The 19,630-nt window shown below is 43.7% G+C and overlaps 1 protein-coding gene and 1 pseudogene across 1 annotated transcript; both read right to left on the minus strand.

The window, feature by feature from the left end:
- Positions 1-5,899: 5,899 nt before the first annotated feature.
- LOC123399818 lies at positions 5,900-12,360 on the minus strand (annotated as a pseudogene).
- A 149-nt stretch (positions 12,361-12,509) lies between these two features.
- LOC123399826 (protein IN2-1 homolog B-like) lies at positions 12,510-15,092 on the minus strand. The gene is made up of 10 exons (XM_045094207.1): positions 15,031-15,092; positions 14,437-14,760; positions 14,218-14,277; positions 14,041-14,101; positions 13,837-13,920; positions 13,638-13,736; positions 13,436-13,544; positions 13,273-13,349; positions 13,078-13,185; positions 12,510-12,551 (listed from the first exon to the last, which is right to left on the minus strand). Exons 1-10 carry the CDS (start codon positions 15,090-15,092, stop codon positions 12,510-12,512), a joined length of 1,026 nt encoding a protein of 341 aa, XP_044950142.1.
- Positions 15,093-19,630: the final 4,538 nt, after the last annotated feature.

Here is a 19,630-nt window from a genome sequence, read left to right on the forward strand (position 1 = left end):
TTTCCCTGCCCATAAGAAGCAAGCTGCCTTGCAGGAAATATACAACTTTGCTCAACTCAAAGAAGAGAGTCTCCCACAAGCTTGGGGGAGGCTCGTCCAGCTACAGAATGCTTTGCCTGATCACCCTCTCGAGAAGAACGAGATACTTGATATCTTCTATAACGGACTTACCGTGCTTCTAGAGACCACCTAGATAGTTGTGCCGGTTGTGTTTTTACGGAACGAACTGTAGAACAAGTTGAGACTCTATTGAATAATATCTTGATCAACGATAAAGCTTGGACTATTCCCGAACCACCTCCTAAGACAACTCCGAAGAAAAGAGGTATTCTATTCCTCAGTCCCGAAGATATGCAAGAAGCCAAGAAATCTATGCAAGAGAAAGGCATTAGATCTGAAGATGTCAAAAATCTACCACCTATCGAAGAGATCCATGGTCTCGATAACCCGATACAGGTAGTGGAAGTAAATTCTCTGCGTAGGTTTGATGAGAGTGATATTCCTTTTGATAAACCTGCTAGCCTATGCTTTGATGAATTTGACAACTTTGTTGCCAAACAACAGAGTTTCAATGATTATGTTAGCAGACATTTGGAACAAAGTACTCGTATGCTTAGTCATTTAAGTGCTTGTGTAGACAGAAATGTCAATGATCAGAAGCTTCTGAGTAAACATGCCTCTATGATTACTACTCAGGTAGAACAAGTACTTAAAGCTCAGAATGACCTGCTCAATGAATTAAATGACAACTATGTCAGAGTCATTACTAGAGGAGGCAAAATGACTCAGGAACCTTTGTATCCTGAGGGTCATCCGAAGGAGAAGAAGAAGGATGATAGAAACCTGCATGTTGGTTCACCAAATACTGTCACACCTGAAGAACCAAATGATATTTCTGCGTCTGATGCAGAAACACAATCTGGTGATGAACATGAACCTGGTGACAATATGGACAGCGATGTTCATAATGATGCTCAACCTAGCAATGATAAGGATGTGGAGATTGAACCTACGGTTAATCCTGATAACCCACAACCTAAGAGATACGATAAGAATGACTTCACTCCTAGGAAGCATGGTAAAGAAAGGGAGCCATGGGTTCAGAGACCTATGCCCTTTCCTCCTAAGCCATCCAAGAAAAAGGATGATGAGGATTTTGAGCGCTTTACTGAAATGATAAGACCCGTCTTTCTGCAGATGCGGTTAGTTGATATGCTCAAAATGTCTTTGTATGCCAAGTACATGAAAGATATCGTGACCAATAAATGGAAGATACCAGATCTTGAGATTTCCACCATGCTTGCCAATTACACTTTCAAAGGTGGAACTCCTAAGAAACTTGGTGATCTTGGAGTGCCCACTATATGTTGCTCCATTAAAGGAAACTACGTAAGAACTGCCTTATGTGACCTTGGAGCCGGAGTTAGTGTTATGCCTCTCTCTTTTTATGGTAGACTTGAACTGGATAAGTTGACACCCACTAAAATTTCTCTGCAAATGGCCGACAAATCAACTGCTTTCCCTGTTGGCATTTGCGAGGATGTGCCTGTTGTGGTTTCTAACACGACTATCTTAACATACTTTGGTATCTTGGATATTCCCGAGGAGGATGCCATGGCGGTCATCCTCGGAAGACCCTTTTTAAACACTGCAGGGGCTGTTATAGATTGCAACAAAGGCAATGTCACTTTCCATGTCAACGGTAATGAGCACACCGTGCACTTTCCGAAGAAATGATATCAAGTACATTGCATCAATGCTATCGACAAAACTTCATCGATTCTTATTGGGAGCTTTGAATGCCCTATTCCTCGTGTCAAGATGAAGTATGATTTGCTTGTTGGGGATATTCATATCCCCATTGAGGTGACTTAGTGGCTATTCAAAAATTCTCCATTCTGCGATTCGAGAAAGTTTTGTCATAAGGATTTGATCAACCCCATTGACGGATTTCTTTTGATGCCCATGAAATGGATGAATCAAACAGTCACATACCTCTGTTTTAAGCTTTCACTTTCTGTTTCTTAGAAGAAAAATGATAGGTTTTGTCTAGTTTTTCCTGTTTTCTGTTTTAGCGTCCCGGAGAAAAATACCTCGAAAATAAAAGTTCTCTGATGGTCCTGAAAATGTAGTATGATTTTTTCTGGAATATTTGAAAAATACTGGGACAAAGAGTTGGCCTGGGGGCCACCCCAGTGGGCCACAAGCCCTGTCACCGCGGGCTACCCCCCTGGCCGCGGGGAGCAAGCTTGTGGGGCCCACAGGGCCCCCCTCCACTCATTCTAGCTCCCATCCTCTTCTTCTTCCTCCAGAAAAAATCATTTCGCAGCTCAAACCCGTGTTCTTGCTCATTTGGCTGTGATTTTCGATCTCCTTGCTCAAAGCATCAATCTCCGAACCGTTTTGGGGAAATTGCTCCTTGGTATGTGACTCCTCCATTGGTCCAATTAGTTTTTACTCTAGTACTTTATCCTTCGCGTATTCTTGCTACCATGGTGACCCTGTTCTTGAGCTAGAAATGTTGATTTTAGCCGGTCCCAAGTAGTTTTAGCGCACGATACGGTCTCTAGGCACTAGTAGGAGTAGTTGCTACGAGTTGGGTTAATCATTCACTTTTCTTTCGAAGTCTCTAAAAATTTCAGAATTTTTCAGAGCTAGAAAAGGAAAAAGATGAGGAGGTTCTTGAGAGGATCTTCAAGTCGTAACCCCAAGGATGATGAGAAGAACCTCCCCAAGTACGTGGTTCCTCGAGTCACAGAAGTTCGAGCGTGCGAGTGGCCAAGTGATGAATCTTTATGCGCCGCCGGGCTTTATGAAGACTTTTATCACTTGGTGGAGAACGCAGGTCTTACCGTGTTCGTTGAAGATAAGTGCTCACAATACCTCCTCCTCACTAATATTTTCGTTCAAAGCTTCAACTTTTATCCGAGGAAGAATCCTCCCATGGTTGAGTTCATGTTGTATGATATCCCCCAGTGCATGACACTATAGGATTTTTGCAATGCATGCAAATTACCTTATGTTGGGGATATTCATGATCTTCGTCCACGGGACTTGGAGGATTTCATAGGTACTATTGTTGTTGGAGAGGAGAGAGGAGTGTCTCGCGCTAGAATTGCTAGCATACATTTTCCTGTGCTTCGGTACTTCTCATTATTTGTGGGAAAATGTTTGATTGGCCGTGGGGAGGCGGGATCACTTAGCTCTCTAGACCTTGCGGTCTTGCGCGAAGGCCTTTATAGCACTAAGACTAAATAGCCTAGGTGCTATAGTAGCTCAGCGGTTGAACACAAACCGTTCCAAAGGTGTCGTCTATTGAGGTATCTATGCTAATCGTCTCGCTAGACACTTTGAGATACCCATTAGACTTCGCGAGGAAGAAGAGATGCTTCTTCCTGAGAAATATCTGGATTATGACAGCATGGTTCGCCATGATTTTCTGGATAGAGATGCTAGTAGACGGATGATTTATAACCTGGTATTTAGTTAGGGTACTCGAGAGACTATTACTTTGCCTGCTCCTTCTTTGTTCGATCTTCATGCAGGCAGGTACACTATTATGCCCTTGGACATCTATGCATATTGGGGCTTAGCCCAACCACAGGTGCCCGTGCCCGAGCCGCCAGTCGAGTACCAGACGCTAGTTTATCAGTGGGAGTCAGAGGAGCTCACACATCAATGGCATCCACAGTCCGCTCCGGAGTATCCCTTAGCTGGTTATTTCCCGCCTTGGGAGTAGACCAAGCTAGGCCAAAAGCCTAAGCTTGGGGGAGTACGTGCTCTCACCGACCTTACATTCATGCTTATGCTTTCACTTTGTTCGTCGGTGTTCACACTTTGCCACTGTATTGTCCATGCTAGTTTATTTTCGTTTTCTTGTTTTGTGTCCTTTTGAGAAAACCCAAAAAGATTTTCCTTTCTTCTTTTGCTTGTTGGGAGCTTTCCCGTGTAAATAGTTTTCTTTTTCTTTGGGTCAAGGTAGAAGATATTGGTTACAATGTCTAGTGGCTCTTGCATGCATACCTGTTTAGCTTTCAAAGAGCCATATTACTTTGTCTTCTCCTTTGTGTTTGCCTGCAGATCCAGCTTAGTCCATTGCACGAGCAAGCTTATTATTGTTCACATCGTTCGATCGTGCAAGTGAAAGGCAATAATGATGATATATGATGAAGTGACTGAGACTGGAAAAGCTGGTATGAACTCTATCTATTTTGTTTTTGTAAATATGACTAGCTTGTCGCCCCAGATTCAGCTTTGTTGTGAGAGAACCATGTTGGCAATGACAACTTAGAGATCATAGTTTCTGATGCCATGCTTATTTAGCTAGGAGCTTATAATCGTTTGTCTTGAATGCCAACATAGATTTTGAGATGACTATGATGTAGTATGATAGGATGGTATTTTCCTTTGAATGATTCAAGTGGCTTGACTTGGCGCATGTTCATGCATGTAGTTGAAACAAAATCAACATAGCCTCTTTGATGTTCGTGTTCATGGTGATTTATATCATGTTCATGCTTGCACTCCATGTTAGTCAAACTCATTGCATCTTGATGACTGTTGTCGTTCTCTAGTTGGTCGATTCCCCGTCTTTTGCTAGCCTTCACTTGTACTAAGCGGAATACTGCTTGTGCATCCACTTCCATAAACCCAAAAGTTTTTCCATGAGAGTCCACCATACATCCTATGTGCGGTATTTATCTGTCGTTCCAAGTAAATTTGCATATGCCATTCTCTAAACCTTCAAGAAATTATCTATTTTCACTACAAGAAATCTAGCAATCCATGACAGTAAGTTTCCGTCACGGACATATCAAAAACCGTCGGCGATGTCCATGCATGACGGTCCAAAAATGCATCATGTATATCGCGTCATAATTTGACAAACCACCTATCCTCGATGGATTCTTGTTTCCGTCACCGATGTGACCTCGAGGCCAATTCGGCCCGCCCAAAGCCCGGTTCTCTATGACGGACTAGTCCGTCAAGGATCTACGTATCATGTAGCAAGACACATCCCATGTGGCATCTCCATGGATCTGACGTGGCATCATGTAAGCCCATATAGTAGGCGGCCCAATATGTTGTGGCCTTATTTTAGTGCGGCTCATTTTTGGTTGGCCCATATCATTTATCCTCTCTGTTGTTCCATTTCTACTTTTCCTATATTCCCGTCTGCCCATTTAAATTATACGCCACTTGTGTTTTTTGTTTTGACAGAAAGTGTATTTCGAGGCCAAATCCATTCGCCCATTAGTGTTTACTATCCAGTCCTATTTTTTCTACACAAACTATGTATCCAAGCCTAACACAAAGCTTACATGTCCAGATCCATCACAAATACATAAAAGAGGCATAACATCACAATGCATAGGTAATATTGACCTTACATATCCACATCCACTAACCATGGAGCAGAAAAATGCAACCAGTTTGCATCCAACACTGTGCAGTTTGCACAACAAAAGCATTGCAAAATAAGAAGGTAGGTTCCAACAGTATATCACATTCACATAGCTTCCATGCATCAAGTAGATAAACACGCTGATCTTGGGCAAACAACTTACCCTTGAGCTTATTTTGCTTGCAACTGACTTAGCAAAAAGTCTAGTTTTGCATCAATCGCATCTTGCTTCTTCCTGTTCTCCTCATCTCTCTTCCTGTACTCCTCGTCTTGCTTGAGCCTTGTTTCTTCGGACCCCTTCAACTGGTTGGTCAAGGTGTCAACACACACCTGGAGCTCAACATTGCCCCTCTTCTCCACTGCCGATTCTGCTTGACAGTTGCTATCACTAGATCTCGCGTGGACATGCTGGATCCCGACATGCTGAAGAAACCTTGGCTTCTTAGTATGCTTAGCAAGGACTTCAGCTACAGCCTTGATGGCATAGTTCGATTCCTAACCATCTTCTATAAGCTGAGAGGCCTTGTTTTCCATCTCAATCTAGCAATGCAAGAACAAACATGGTTATAACATGGCGAAAGCACAAGTAGAGAAGACGACATCAGCAAGCTTACATGCATCGTCTTTGTAAGGAAAGGTATCATGTGTAGACATTTGTGATAACAGTCAGATTAATCCTTTTTCTGTGCGAAGGTGAATCATATTATTCATATATACTATCATGTACAACAAAATGGACCATTTCCTGAATTAAGTAGAAGCGAGTAATGTTTAAATCAAAATGGAGCATATTTTTTCTCACATGCAGAACAAAACTTTATATCATGCATGTTGTAAAATTACCTCAGATTTTTTGCAAGGTGGAAGACAAACTTTCTTCCTCAAGAGTGTAATATTACCTCAAGTCTAATTTTCTTGCGTTTTCAAGTCATGGTGGTGGAATTGGACTGGGGTGAGGAATAAGAATTCCACATCCAGGGTGATGTATATATATACAATAGGTTAATAAAATAAATCTATAACTTTAGGTGGCTGATGAGTCACTTGTCTAAGTCATTTCATCTAGCCACATATTAAATAAAAACTTATCAATTGTATGAAAATAAGATAGTTAAGTGAACATGCTAATATTTTGAATTAAGATACACTCACATTTGACTATCAATTTTCAATCTCGTAGAGTGACTCAAGCAATATTAGTTTTATCAAACAAGGTAAAAATTGATGGTTGATAGTCTTTTAAAGCTGACTTACAATTGCATCTTGCACAACATCGGTGTTGCTTTTCGTTTTCTTGCTGTAGTGGCACTCGAAATAATCCAATGCAGTGGGTTCTTTATCTTTGTATTTGTCTCCCTGAAAACAACAAATATACAAGAAAAATATAGCTCAACCAATGATATATTACATGACAAATGAAATGATAACAGAAGTGCAATGTATACTAGTAACCGTATAGCAGCAACATATCTATACTTAGTGAGTATGTGGATTTAATCCATTGTAAGAAACACACTACAAAATTCTAAACTATGTAAATTGCCCTTATTTAAATCATTGCAGCACCAGAATGACTCGAAAAAACATGCGTACATATGGTAAAAATAAACTTAGTAACTACACATGAAGTTGAAGTCAATAAGATCAAACATATGGCTTGTATTAAGTATAGTTTAGACAAGAAGATGCATAGAACAATAGATTGAACAAGAAGTTTAACTCTAATAGGTGGTACAAAGATTCAGGTTATAACATGCCTTCGGAGTTATTGTTAGGTTGGGTTTGGTCATTTGGTTGGGCACTACCACCAGCTTCGTTGGTTATCTTATTGTCGTCATCACAATGAGCAATCAGATCAGCTCCATTGGCAATCCAGTTGTCATCATCACAATGTGTAGAATGATCATCCTTTTAGAAAACAAATCATCCACTGAGAGTATGTTCATCATGCAATCAGAGCCAATAGACTAGGCTAGCAATTCAAAAGAAAAAAGAATGAAAATGATATGATAATAATGGTAATGAACCTTCCTTCAACACCATGGTCATCAAAGTTGGGGACAATTTCTTCAACTTGGCAGGCACAAGCCACAGAAGCAGTTGGCTTACAGATCTTTTCTTACCAGTTTTCTGACTATTCTTTTTAAAACCCTGATAGATACGAAAACATGGTTTAATCAACAAACTGTAATAAAATTCTGCTGCAATGGAAAACAAGCAACATATCTAAGCAATGAATGACTAGATGGAAGAAATTAGCACCTTAGAGTTTGAGCTAGCAGCAAGTGAGGGCTGCAGTGCTTCTGTTTCATCTACTAAATTATCATCGGACGACTCTCCTTCACTGGTATTGTCCTTGTTAGGATGGTACTCAGCTTAAGAAACATCGGCACTATGCATGAGATTTTTTCCATGTGAAATAACAGTTTTGGCTACAAACAATGTTTGATAGTGCAGGAATTCCAAGTGCTTGCAGCATTGAATTGTTCCTTATGCACGTTTTCCTACGCACCTCGTCCAAAGGATGCACCAGTGGTTCTAAGATGAGTGAACACATGAACACGAATTACTATGTGTATAATCTGTACTTTGGATGCACAATATTTGGGAAACCATAGTTTTCAGAAACCACAACATTAGAACCTATAGGCAAGAAATACCATGGTATTAGAACCTATAGGCAAGAAATACCACAATATACAAAAAAATTGGTATTATGCAGTATTGGCAAAACCGAGAGGCGTTCGGCCGTGTTGCAGTATTTACTGGAGTAATTTTTCAAGTTTGGAGTTATGTGATGTTACTAGCCCCTACAAATTCAATTAAAATGAATTTATATGAGGGTGTACATAATTTGCAGCTTGTATGCTGGACGTACGCATCACAATCCATTGAGGTTACTTGGCTAGCCATCACGCACCACCTTATAGACCTTTGCTAGCCATGCTGCAACTACAAGCTGTTCTACAAGAAACAGAACATGTCGACTCAGCCGGCCGGCGGGATGACAGACAAATCGTTGATATGCAGACCACACAAATTCAGTAGGATGAAATTTGTAGAAGAAATCAAACCAACAGGATGAAATTTGCAACAATACGTGACCCAAATCTACACTTGACAGCATAAGCACAAGCAAAATGCTTTAACCACACGTCCATTAGAGATACATATGCATGAACGGCAAATAGACAGGCGTGGGGTGGGTTAAGAAGATTACCTGCTATCTTGCGTCCTTGAGGTCTCTTTGCTGCAGTCTTCTTCCCCATCGGTATGGTGGAGAGGTCCTTGAAGCGGTGCAGTGTGGTGGCGGCGACGGCTTGTTCTAGGGTTTGGTGGAGCGCAGGGGAGGGGGATCTTGACCGACAGTTCGGGTGGGGTAGTGACCGGCGGTGGAGGTGGAAGAGCAAGGGGAGTCGTACTCAGCAGTGGTGCAGTGTGGCGGCTTGTTCTAGGGTTTGGTGGAGGCGGATGGTGGGGGAGAGGGGGTCCTCGCCAGCAGTGGAAGAGGACGGGGAAGGGGATGGAGGGGATTTGTGCTCTGCAGAGGAAGGAGGAGGGGAGGGAGGGGATTTGGCGATTTACTCGTGTGGGCTGGTCGTGCCGTGGGGGTTAGGGATTTTGTGTGTGTCAATTTACATCACGCCCTTCATCTGGTGCTGGTGGACGAATGGATATCTATAATTTCAGAAAACACTAGTTGAGCGACCGTGCGTTGCCACGGGACAACAAACTTATGTTGCTCACCGTTATTTCTAGCCGTTGAGTCCGACCCAACCTTATCAGTTGTCTCGCATCAGTTGTCTTGCTGCCATCATGATAAATCCCTTGTTCCTCGTCGTCGTCAAGCAATGCAACATGGGTTCTATCACCCTAGCAACCCCTCCATTACAATCCCTCCACTGCAAGCATCTATCACATAAAATATCACCACATACTTTCGTGTCCTATACAGTGTATCACTAAAACAAAATACATGCGACACATACTTAAATTTCAGTTGAACATAAGCAAGTCAATAATAATTTATACCGGTACGTTCTTGATCAGAACTCATACAAGTTCAAGTATATTGGCCCCCAAATAAATGCTCAACATTGTTGTGTAACTATAAATTTTGGCAGAGATGCACGTGCAACTCTATGAAACATCACAAAAAGCGTGTGTCATCTTCTCTACTCTTTATTCCTATCGTATTCTTGTGTCTAGATAAGACAAAAAAACTATAGTCGGTAGCAAAATTAGGAAGGTCATGTCCCAGAGAACAAGATTGAACATGATCTGCACGTACGATACAAGACCGCAGCTGTTGTTACTACAGGTTAAGGAAGCCTCTCGTAGATGTTCATACTGATGCATAGATTTCATGAATGGATTTGAATAGCCAAGAGACCCTGCAGTTTGTGAGAGGCACTGTGCTGCTTCTTGTGCACCTTTTCTTGTAGAACAGAAAACAAGTGCAGACTTCCAAATGTAGGTTCCTGATGAAGAAACAAAGTTAGCAGAAGAATCAAAGCAGGATAAGATAGAATTGCTATCATGCAAGTTTTGATTGTTCCTGTCAGTATAAGGTCAACTATTTTTTCTACTCGCAGCTACATGTTCTCACACGGTTTGGGAATATGCAAGAACGAGCAAGTTTACATGACACCAAACCATTCTAAGAAAATTCGCCAAAATTGGATAAAAAGTGCAAGCTTAGCAAGAAGAGGTGATGAGAGGAGACACATGAGCATGAGCGGAGGAACCATGGTTGTAGTAGAGGACGACATAGAGGGGAAGGGGGCTTTTCTCCATACTATAATTCAATCAAACCATGGCACAACCATAATTGTTTTTCCGCATGGAAAGCATGACATATTCGCTTACTTGAATTACTCCTATATTTTTCTCGTGCACAAACATTTCCCTTACAAATAGTTTTCATTCGATAACAATGTATACAATGCAGCTTCGTGTCTATATATTTTTTGGGTATTCCGTGGCAATATAAGATGGTAACTAAAAGTTGACTTTGAATTCAGTAATTGAGCTTTCATGCATTAGAGTCGACAAGCTACACAAAACAAGTAAACTCAATAACAAGGCAAACAACTCACCAGGCAGTTTGTTTCCACTTTTTCTATCAACACTTCGTTGATTGTTGTGGTTGTTGGCAAATAGCCGTGTATGATGGCGCTTCTGGACCACCACAAATGTAACAGGTGGCTGATAATTGGGCTCCAAGGATGCGCAAGCCTACGTTTATTAAACCAAAATATTTAGGCCCCATGCAGATCCCATGTGAGAATGTTTAGGGAAATGAAATCTCACATTTCTAATCGCATCAAGCTCATACAACAGAACCTGATAGAACTGTCCTTCACTAACACCATCGCTGAAATTGGACAATTGTGTGAGGTTTAGAAAATAATGCGAATTGGACATGCTTAATCTAAGATTAATACCTGCAGAATATGATCCTCTAGGTTTTTTGACCAGTTGATCTCTTAAAGGAAATGATAAGTTCTCTCCATAGTCAATAGAATATTTATATTTAGGTATAGAGGTATTACTGCAAGTGAATAAATTCAGGTCTTTACTCCTGGCGATGGGTATTAATATGTATGTCCTCTGCATGTCTGCATATTAAATATGTGAACTCATGCACGTGCACCATTCTACAATATTCAGATATTGCAAGTGAACAAGATCATACCTAACCATTCCACGAGTTACAGTCCCTCTCTGAGGATCTTGCCACACTTTAAAAAGATCTTGTATCAACTCCTGGCGACGGGTTTGTGCACTCACCAATCCAGCATACTTGGTGACCTCGGGCCAATCTTGAGAAGCAACAACCTGCATGAGCATGAAATCATCACAATATCATTGGACGACCAACCTGATAAACATAGCAACATTATAACTGAAAAGTGGATGTTCAGCATAGAAAGAGCAAACTTTCGCCACAAAATAATACATAAATAATGATTTAAGATTGACATGTTATGCACCCACAGCTGCGATGGAAGGGCTAGAATCTTCTCTAGGATGAGGATGGGTAACATGAGCACCAAATATAATGGTTGGTCTGTCTCTAACAAGGGGAATTCTCCTTGACAAAGGATCGACGAGTACAGTATTTCTTCCTCCCACCTAAAGAGCATAGGAATGTGAAAAGGAAGTATGGAAGGAAAAGATCTACAAAAACCAGGTTGGCAGTGGGCAGAAGCCACAGAACAGGACGAACCTTAACATTGATTTTAAGGGCGACATTTGCAAGATACTGCGGGCTCATCTTAAAAATATGTTTCGTCAAACAGCATTGAGAGACCATCCAAGATCTGTCTCACATATTCTTTTGATATTACCTGAGGAATGATTAGAAGTTAAAAACAATACAACATCAAAAACTGATAAGAATAATAGTTAGTATTTGAATTAGATAATACACTACTCCCCTTCGTTCCATAATTCTTGCTGTGGTTTTAGTTCAAATAAACCACGGCAAGAATTGTGGAACCGAGGGAGTAGGTATCTTTTGAATTAAAAAAGCATACCATAAAGAGAACCATTATTGTCACGCAAAATTGCAACAAGCAGGTCAAGCTCCCTGCCCAGTGGTTTCAGAACATTCATGGCATCTCGATAGCGTGCCTTGAGTGCTCTTTCTACATGTTCAGGTCTCATAGATAAAGGAGGAAGCAGAGGATCCACTGAGAAGTCCTATGGTGAGAGGATACGGAGCATGTGAGAAAGTGGACACTGGGAACTAAATCAACAAACTCAAAAAGAAATCTCTGGAGCACTGTTTAGATGACATAGACCTACCATCCCAGATGTTTGGCACATGCCAGCCAGTTCATGACAGAAATTCCCCGCGGCACTATCTTGGACATTCCGAGAAAAGTTGATGCATATCGAGTCCTTGACTCTTCCACCATTGTCCATTTTCTGGAACAAGCATATTACCAAGAAAACCAATTAATCATACACACTACGGCGGCTAGCGCGCGGGGCCGGGGGCGGGCGCGAGGGCGGGTGACCATACTACGACCGAGCGGCGCCGGGAGTGGCGGCTAGCGCGCAGGGGCGGGGGCGGGGGCGCCGTCGGGAACCGCGGCTAGCGCGCGGGGGCGGCGTCGGGAACGGCGGCGGTTCCAGCCTAGGGAGGGTTAGCGAGGGGAGCGGTTCAGCCTAGGGAAGGTTAGCGGCTAGCGCGCGGGGGCGGGGTGAGGCCTATGGATCTGGTTTTCTTTATTGAGCCGTTTGGTTTTCGGAGGGTTGGAAAAAAATCTGTGAGAGGAGAATGTAGGTGGGAGCGCTTGGATCGAGAGGTTGAACCATCGCTGGTCGAACAATCACGACGGCACATCCCCTTTAATAGTAGAGATATGTAGTCTTCATGTTTGTTCGTATTCATGATGAAATATGTTATAAATTTGAGCTATGCACAAAAAATCATGAACTTTTAGGACATTTACTGTTCACTATAAAAATCTATTTTTTTAGCTCACATCTTAACGTATTTCATCATGAAAATTTACAAACATGTAGAATATATCCCTATGTAAATGTTAGTTTTTCAGTTTTCTTTTTGAAACTTTAAACCTCGATTTTTCAAATATCAGGCTCCATGGAGTCCAATTTCCAGAACGCTGCACTCCTGGAAGATGTTGTGTTCTTGCTACCTTGATGAATCTCTGCATGTTAGGCCTTCCTGCGATGGTATTATAGTTCTTTATGTTGACGAAGAATACCTGGAATCCATCAACAAATGGTGCATATGCGATGTCCACCTGCTTCCAGCAAACGATCTTATTAGATCTTTAAATGGCCAAATTCTAGCTAACATAAGGGACTGAGGATGGTCTGTGCAAAATTACTAGACTGAACTGTCCGAGGAAGAAAGGCCCATCACCAAATTTTGAAAGGGAGACTTCTATTTTGTCGAGAGCAGCTTCTATGGACCAGCAATGAATCACAGGTTAGTAATCAACATGAATATATATTTATAGTTGAATTCCAACAAGTGTTCTTAGCTCTTGCCGGCATCAGCAGTCACTGTCCCCTTGTCTTTCAATGCCGACATCATTGCTTGATTGAAGGTGTCTGAATAAGCCAGCAGTTCTTCTGCAAACCCTTGCTTTTCAGGATCCTAAGGTCATCAATATTTTTTAAGAGAAGAATCATGAGGTCACCAGTGACCAATGGGGAATGCATTCAACCTTTAAAGACAAACTGAACTCACATCATGACTCAATTTGGGGCCTTCGAAGTTGTTGTCCATGTACTTGATCAAATCCAAACTCTCACCTATCATTTTGTTGTTGTGCTCTAGGCAGGGTACCTTGCGAGGAAAAAGGAGCATCTTAACACTAAATAAGAGAGAATGTTAGTTGACGAGACAATCTAAATAGGAGACGGTGTGTATTTTAGCCTAGCCGCACCTGATTCTCGGGATAAATCTTACTGAACCACGCTGGCCTGTCCGCCATATCGATGGGGACAAGCAAGATCTTGTGCTGCAAACCCTGGTGCCGGAAACACATCGGATTCCAAAAATCACACCATGGAGTGAACCTAACCAAAGAAGGCAACTCATGTGGAGGGGAAAAGAGCATCGATCATCGGAGGATGAACTCGGTTGGTACCTTGAAATTCCTCGCGATCCATGCTCGATGCACATACGGGCAAACATACGTCATGTACAACCTGTAATCCCAGCTTCTCACACGTGAGCAAAGGCGATACGGCCGGAGATATATCAAGACTGAACATTGACATGAGTAAAGAAAGTTTCAGAGAACACAGCAAAGCAACAAAATAACCTGGTTGCGCCATCGTCGAGAGGTGGCTGCTGGGAAGCGGATGTCAAGGTAGGCGGGTGGCTGCTGGGAAGCGGATGTCAAGGTAGGCGGGAGAGCTTCCCCTATAAACCTACAGATTTTTCATGGAGAAGATCATGAAGTAGAAAATCCATCTAGTGATCAGGCGCGGCAGCAGAGTAATTTTAATTTTAAGGAAGGAAGCAACTGTGCAGTACTTGCTTCCTGGAGACGCTTCCATTGCGATCAGGAACTTGGGGCAGACCAAAATGTGCAAACTGGAGTGCGGCAGAAGGCCTCCCGGTGCGCACGCTTGGACGGGAGGAGTTGAGGAGGCCGAGGTCGAGGCCGGAGACGATCCCCGACGGCGCGGCCTCGAGGGCCTCCCGGTGCGCGCGCTTGGACGGGCGCGGCGCCCCGCCCGGCTCGGGGGCGGCCGCGAGCTCGTGGGGCGGGGGCGGGGGCGGGACCGAGCGGCGCCGGGAGCGGCGGCTAGCGCGCGGGGGCGGGGGCGGGGGCGGCGTCGGGAACGGCGGTGGTTCTAGCCTAGGGAGGGTTAGCGAGGGGAGCGGTTCCGCCTAGGGAGGGTTAGCGGCTAGCGCCCGGGGGCGGGGTGAGGCCTATGGATCTGGTTTTCTTTATTGAGTCGTTTGGTTTTCGGAGGGTTGGAAAAAAATCTGTGAGAGGAGAATGTGGGTGGAAGCGCTTGGATCGAGAGGTTGAACCACCGCTGGTCGAACCATCACGACGGCACATCCCCCTTTAATAGTAGGGATTGCTGGGCAATAGCGTTTATTTGTGTTGTGCTATTTTTGCCTTCGCGCGGCTGGAGCAAAAATTCTACCGTGCACGCCGCGCGCCTTTTGCCGCCAAGCCATTTTGGAACATTCCCGAACATATGTTACAAGTTTATTATTTATTATTTTTTGTGCATAGTTTGTTATTTGTTACTGCAATTAGTAAGATATTTTTTGGAAGAAAACATATATTTGATTATACATTATTATTACGAAATAATTACTAGAATGAGAAGATGGCATCTAAACATACTCTCGGGCATACAATGGCACCCACATATCCGCAGTTTTTTCTTTGGGAAAACTTATAGTCCACAGGACATGTGGGTCAAAGAAAGAGCATGTACGCCACATCAGCAGGAGCACAATTCATGACGGTCTTGATGATGTATATGAAAAAAATGCTAGGCCTGACTAAGCCCGCGTGTTTGATTTGTGACAGTTTCTGTGAGGGTAGTTGTACGTCTGTCATCAACCCTGTGTTGTTTTTCAGTCCACCCGCGGGTTGTTAATAGGTGACGGTATGAGTGACAGACTAGAGTAAATCGTCGTAATTGGTGACAGACTACATGAACGTCATCCAAAATCCGTCATGGATTACCAGACTTCTTGTAGTGTTTGCATGCTCGAACCGCTCATGTGGTGACAGGGGGCTATTGGTATCTTCCATGTTAGGCGTGCTATCCTCAACATGTTTTTATTCACTCTCATTCACGAGAAAGGGGCCGGTAATTGGAATGCCCACACTACTGGAACCTGCTGGTTTGCAGACAGCCAGAGCTGACGGCAAAGGACAGTTTAACTGATGATAAAGGCTTTGCCGCCAGTGTGCTGTCGGCAAAGGTACCAGCCAAGATTTTATCGGGAATCACCTTCTTTGCAGTCAGCTGAAGGTCGACCGACGGCAAAGACTTTGCCATCAGCTTTATGGCACGGGCTGACGGCAAAGAGCAGTGGCGGCAACGGCGCAGGCCGAGCCCCGTTAGAAGGTTAACAGCAGGCTTTGCCCACGGCCGTAGCAAAGCTGACGGCAAAGCCGAAACCCCTGGGCCCCCTAGGTCCCCTCTTTGCCCACAGCCGTAGCAAAGCTGACGGCAAAGCCGAAACCCCTGGGTCCCCTTGGTCGCCTCTTTGCCGACAGCTGGAGCACAGCTGACAGCAAAGCCAAAAATCTAGGAAAATTTGGTATTCCGAGAGTTGTGAGGATACACAGGCTGCCGCCACATGTCTTCTTTGCCGTCAGTCCACCGATGGCAAAGCCGTTGCCGTCAGTAAGCTGTAGGCAAAGACCCTCTCTGCTTTTTTTCATATTTGTTTTCTGTTAATTCCCTGCATTTGCAAAACATAGATACAAACAGCAACATATATATTTGCCCAGCCCCTAAACAGCACCACAAGTGCATCACAAAGTGCAAACAGCACAACACAAGTGCAAACAACACGAATATATGTAATTAAAGTGCAAACAAGATCACAAAGTATTACAAAGCATCACAAGTGCATCCACAAATACAATTGCATTACAAAGTTCATCTAAGACTACACAAGTGCATTACAAAGTCCCTCGAGCATCCATCCATATGCGATGCTGCTTTATCAAAATCTGCATAATGAGAAAGAAGTTAGAAGAAGAATACAATAAGAAAGAAGTTATCTGAATTAAGCTAAGCAATTAGAAGAAGAAGTGGAAGAAGAAGAAGAAGAAGAAGAAGAAGAAGAAGAAGAAGTAGAAGAAGTGGAAGAAGCAGAAGAAGAAGATAGAGAAAAAGAAAGAAGAGAAGTTATCTTTTTCTCCTCTTTCTTCTTCTCTTATTTCTTCATCTCTTGTTTGTTCTTCTCTTCTAGTTTCTTTTAAAACTTTCTAAACTAACTATGTCATTTTTGAGCTCTAATATCAACTAGAATTTACTAAGCTAACTAAACCATGGCTAATATCAACTAGAATTTACTAAGCTAACTAAAGCATGGCATAATCTAAGTTGATCTAAACAATAAGAAGAATAAGAAGGAGAGGAATAACTTACCGAATGCCAAGAAACGGAGGAGAAACTCCATCTCCGTTGGTCGCTGGGTTGCTAGGGCTCTCACCAGGAGAAGTAAAGGGATCGTGGGATTCAACTCTGGAATGATGCTGCAACAAGGCAAGAGTTAAAATATGTGGTTAGCTCGGCGAGAAACAATGGTATAAGACCGTGCAAGGTTGGTCATTGAAAGGGAACTCACCGTTCCCACCGGAGAAGGCATCGGCGGAGGGGGTGGAAAACCTTGCTTCTCACACATAGCCCGCAAATTAGTTTTCGAGGAGTCAAAGAAATAGCCTTGTTGCGTCTCACACATAGCCTTGCTTCTCACACAACTGACTTACCGCAACGAAGTCGTGCATGGCCTTCGCATGGGCATTATTGCGTGCCCTCTCCTCCTCAAGAAACCTCTGCGTATTCTGGTCCCTATCATCCAACAAGAGTCTGGTGGCCTCCCTCTCCTTCATAAGTGCGGCCTGCAACCACTCCTCAAAAGGAATTTTCATCATCCATCCAGGGACAAAACAACGAAAGAAATAATGAAGAAAACTAACCTTGATGGCAAGATCAACTGGCCTCGCGCGTAGCCGTATTACAGGAGCGGAGCTCGTTTGCCTCGACTTGATCTGAGATAGAGTCTCAGTGATAGGGACGAAGCCATCGCACATGGCCAGCGTGCCATGACTCTTACCGCCACCAGAGATCATTAACGCCTCTGGATCGATAGGATTCTGGCTCGGGTCAAAGTCAGGCCCGCGCAGCTGTTTTACCACCTCAGAATAAGACATCATCTTGTTGTAGGCGGACAGGCTTGTGTACGCCGACGGCCCGTCCCCCTCAGGATATGCCTTCTCCGTCTTGTACGAGCCCTTATGGGCCATGCTAAACACGGCGTATCCCTCAGGCTCGGGCTGGTTATTGTGTTTGGCCTAAACGAAAAGACAAAGAATTAGTACAACAAAAATCATGAATGAACGAATTATTGATGAAACAAAACAAGCCAGACATACCCATTTTTTGGCGTATTGCTTGATGTTGGCATTGCCTTGGTGGTGTGGCACACCAACCAATTGGGCACGACGGTCCTTCGCCATAGTGTGGGTGCTCAACCAAGCCTCTGTGCACCACCTGTCCACTATCAGCTCCCAACAATCCATCTTATCGGCCAACCATCTCGGGGGCACCTATGAATGTAAGTTAATGAGGAATGAAACTAAGTATTATAACTAAATAGACCTAACTAGCCCCAAGAATTGATCTTTGGAATGTACATACCTCCATGTACTCGGTCTTATCAAGGAAAATCTTTCGACATTCAGTCTTTGTCTTCGGCTCCCCTTGCTTGGCGTACCAATCTCGAACAGCCTAAACACGCAGCTCGTGCCTCGTGTTATTCAATAAACTCTTGCACTCTTTCACGAGGTTCTTCTTGGCCGCCTCCTCCGTCCCCTCCTCGACCCTAAAGTAACTCTGCAATTATGCCAAATAGATGCACAGATGAATAGTGAAATGATTTGGAAGGAAATAACAATATATAACATTGTATACTTTTTATTGGGTAAAATAATAGTTACCCAAAAATCAGCCAACGCCTTGTCGGCCACGCTCACGCAAACAACACCATTGACATGTGTGTTTTCCAGGAGCAGAGCGGCTTGGTAGTGCTCCCACTTGAGTCCTGGCTCGGGAACCATAACCTCACCGGGCAACTGCACTATCCCGGGGAAGTGCTCCTAAGTAAAGCACCAAGGAGGCAGTTTGGATTCCGGGTATTCTGCGGGTAATCCCACCCCCTACATAATGATAAGGCAAAGACATTAGCTACTTGGTGAAATATAATGATATAAGGTACACAATATCTATCAACTTACTTCTCGCCATCTGGCTTAATGAACGCCCTGTGGTGCAACTCCAATCGGTCTAGAACTCGTGTCATACCACGTTGGTAGACCGACTTGCTGGCAGCCCCCTCAGCCTCAGCCTCAGCCCCCTCCGCCTCAGCCTCCGCCTCAGCCCCCTCGACCTCAGCCCCCTCCGCCTCAGCCTCCGCCTCAGCACCCTTTGCCTTAGCCTCCGCCTCAGCCCCCTGCATCGGTGTCTGCTCCTCGACGGGAGGATCCCGCACCGGTGACACCCTCGTCTGCAAGGGTGAAGTGGCTGAGACAGAAGTAGCCGAGGGTGGTGGCGACAGGCTCCTATCATGCAGCCTCCCTCTCCCACGACCACGCCCTCTGCCTCTCTTCTTTCCTATGCCTCTCCCACGGGGCTCCTCGGCAAAGCTCTGCAACAAAGTTCTCCGTAGCTGCCCAGGTGCTATCCTCAACTTATCCCCGCCTGCCATGTCTCACCACCTGTAACGATAAATAGTTAAATAATTAGTACAAATTCAAGGACAATAATTAAATGAACAATAATAAATACATGAATAATTCAACTAATAATTGAATAATTAAACAACAATGTTTGGATGCTTACAAAGTACTAATAGTCTGGATCATCTGTCTCTTCTCCATGGTCAATTGAAGCAAAATCATCATCAGTATCACACGTGTCGTCATGACTGATATCGTCATCGGGTTCAGGGACATCATGTGGAAG

This window comes from Hordeum vulgare, chromosome 1H, assembly GCF_904849725.1.
Source record: "Hordeum vulgare subsp. vulgare chromosome 1H, MorexV3_pseudomolecules_assembly, whole genome shotgun sequence".
In the NCBI taxonomy this organism is placed as follows: Eukaryota; Viridiplantae; Streptophyta; class Magnoliopsida; order Poales; family Poaceae; genus Hordeum; species Hordeum vulgare.

Coding starts and splice junctions, on each gene's coding strand:
- LOC123399826 (XM_045094207.1), bottom strand. CDS start 15,092: ATGGCTTGGCGGCAAAAGGCGCGCGGCGTGCACGGTAGAATTTTTGCT. Junction 14,278..14,436: donor AATGGAAGCGTCTCCAGGAA/GCAAGTACTGCA, acceptor GCTTCCCAGCAG/CCACCCGCCTACCTTGACAT. Junction 13,921..14,040: donor GGATCGCGAGGAATTTCAAG/GTACCAACCGAG, acceptor TTCCGGCACCAG/GGTTTGCAGCACAAGATCTT.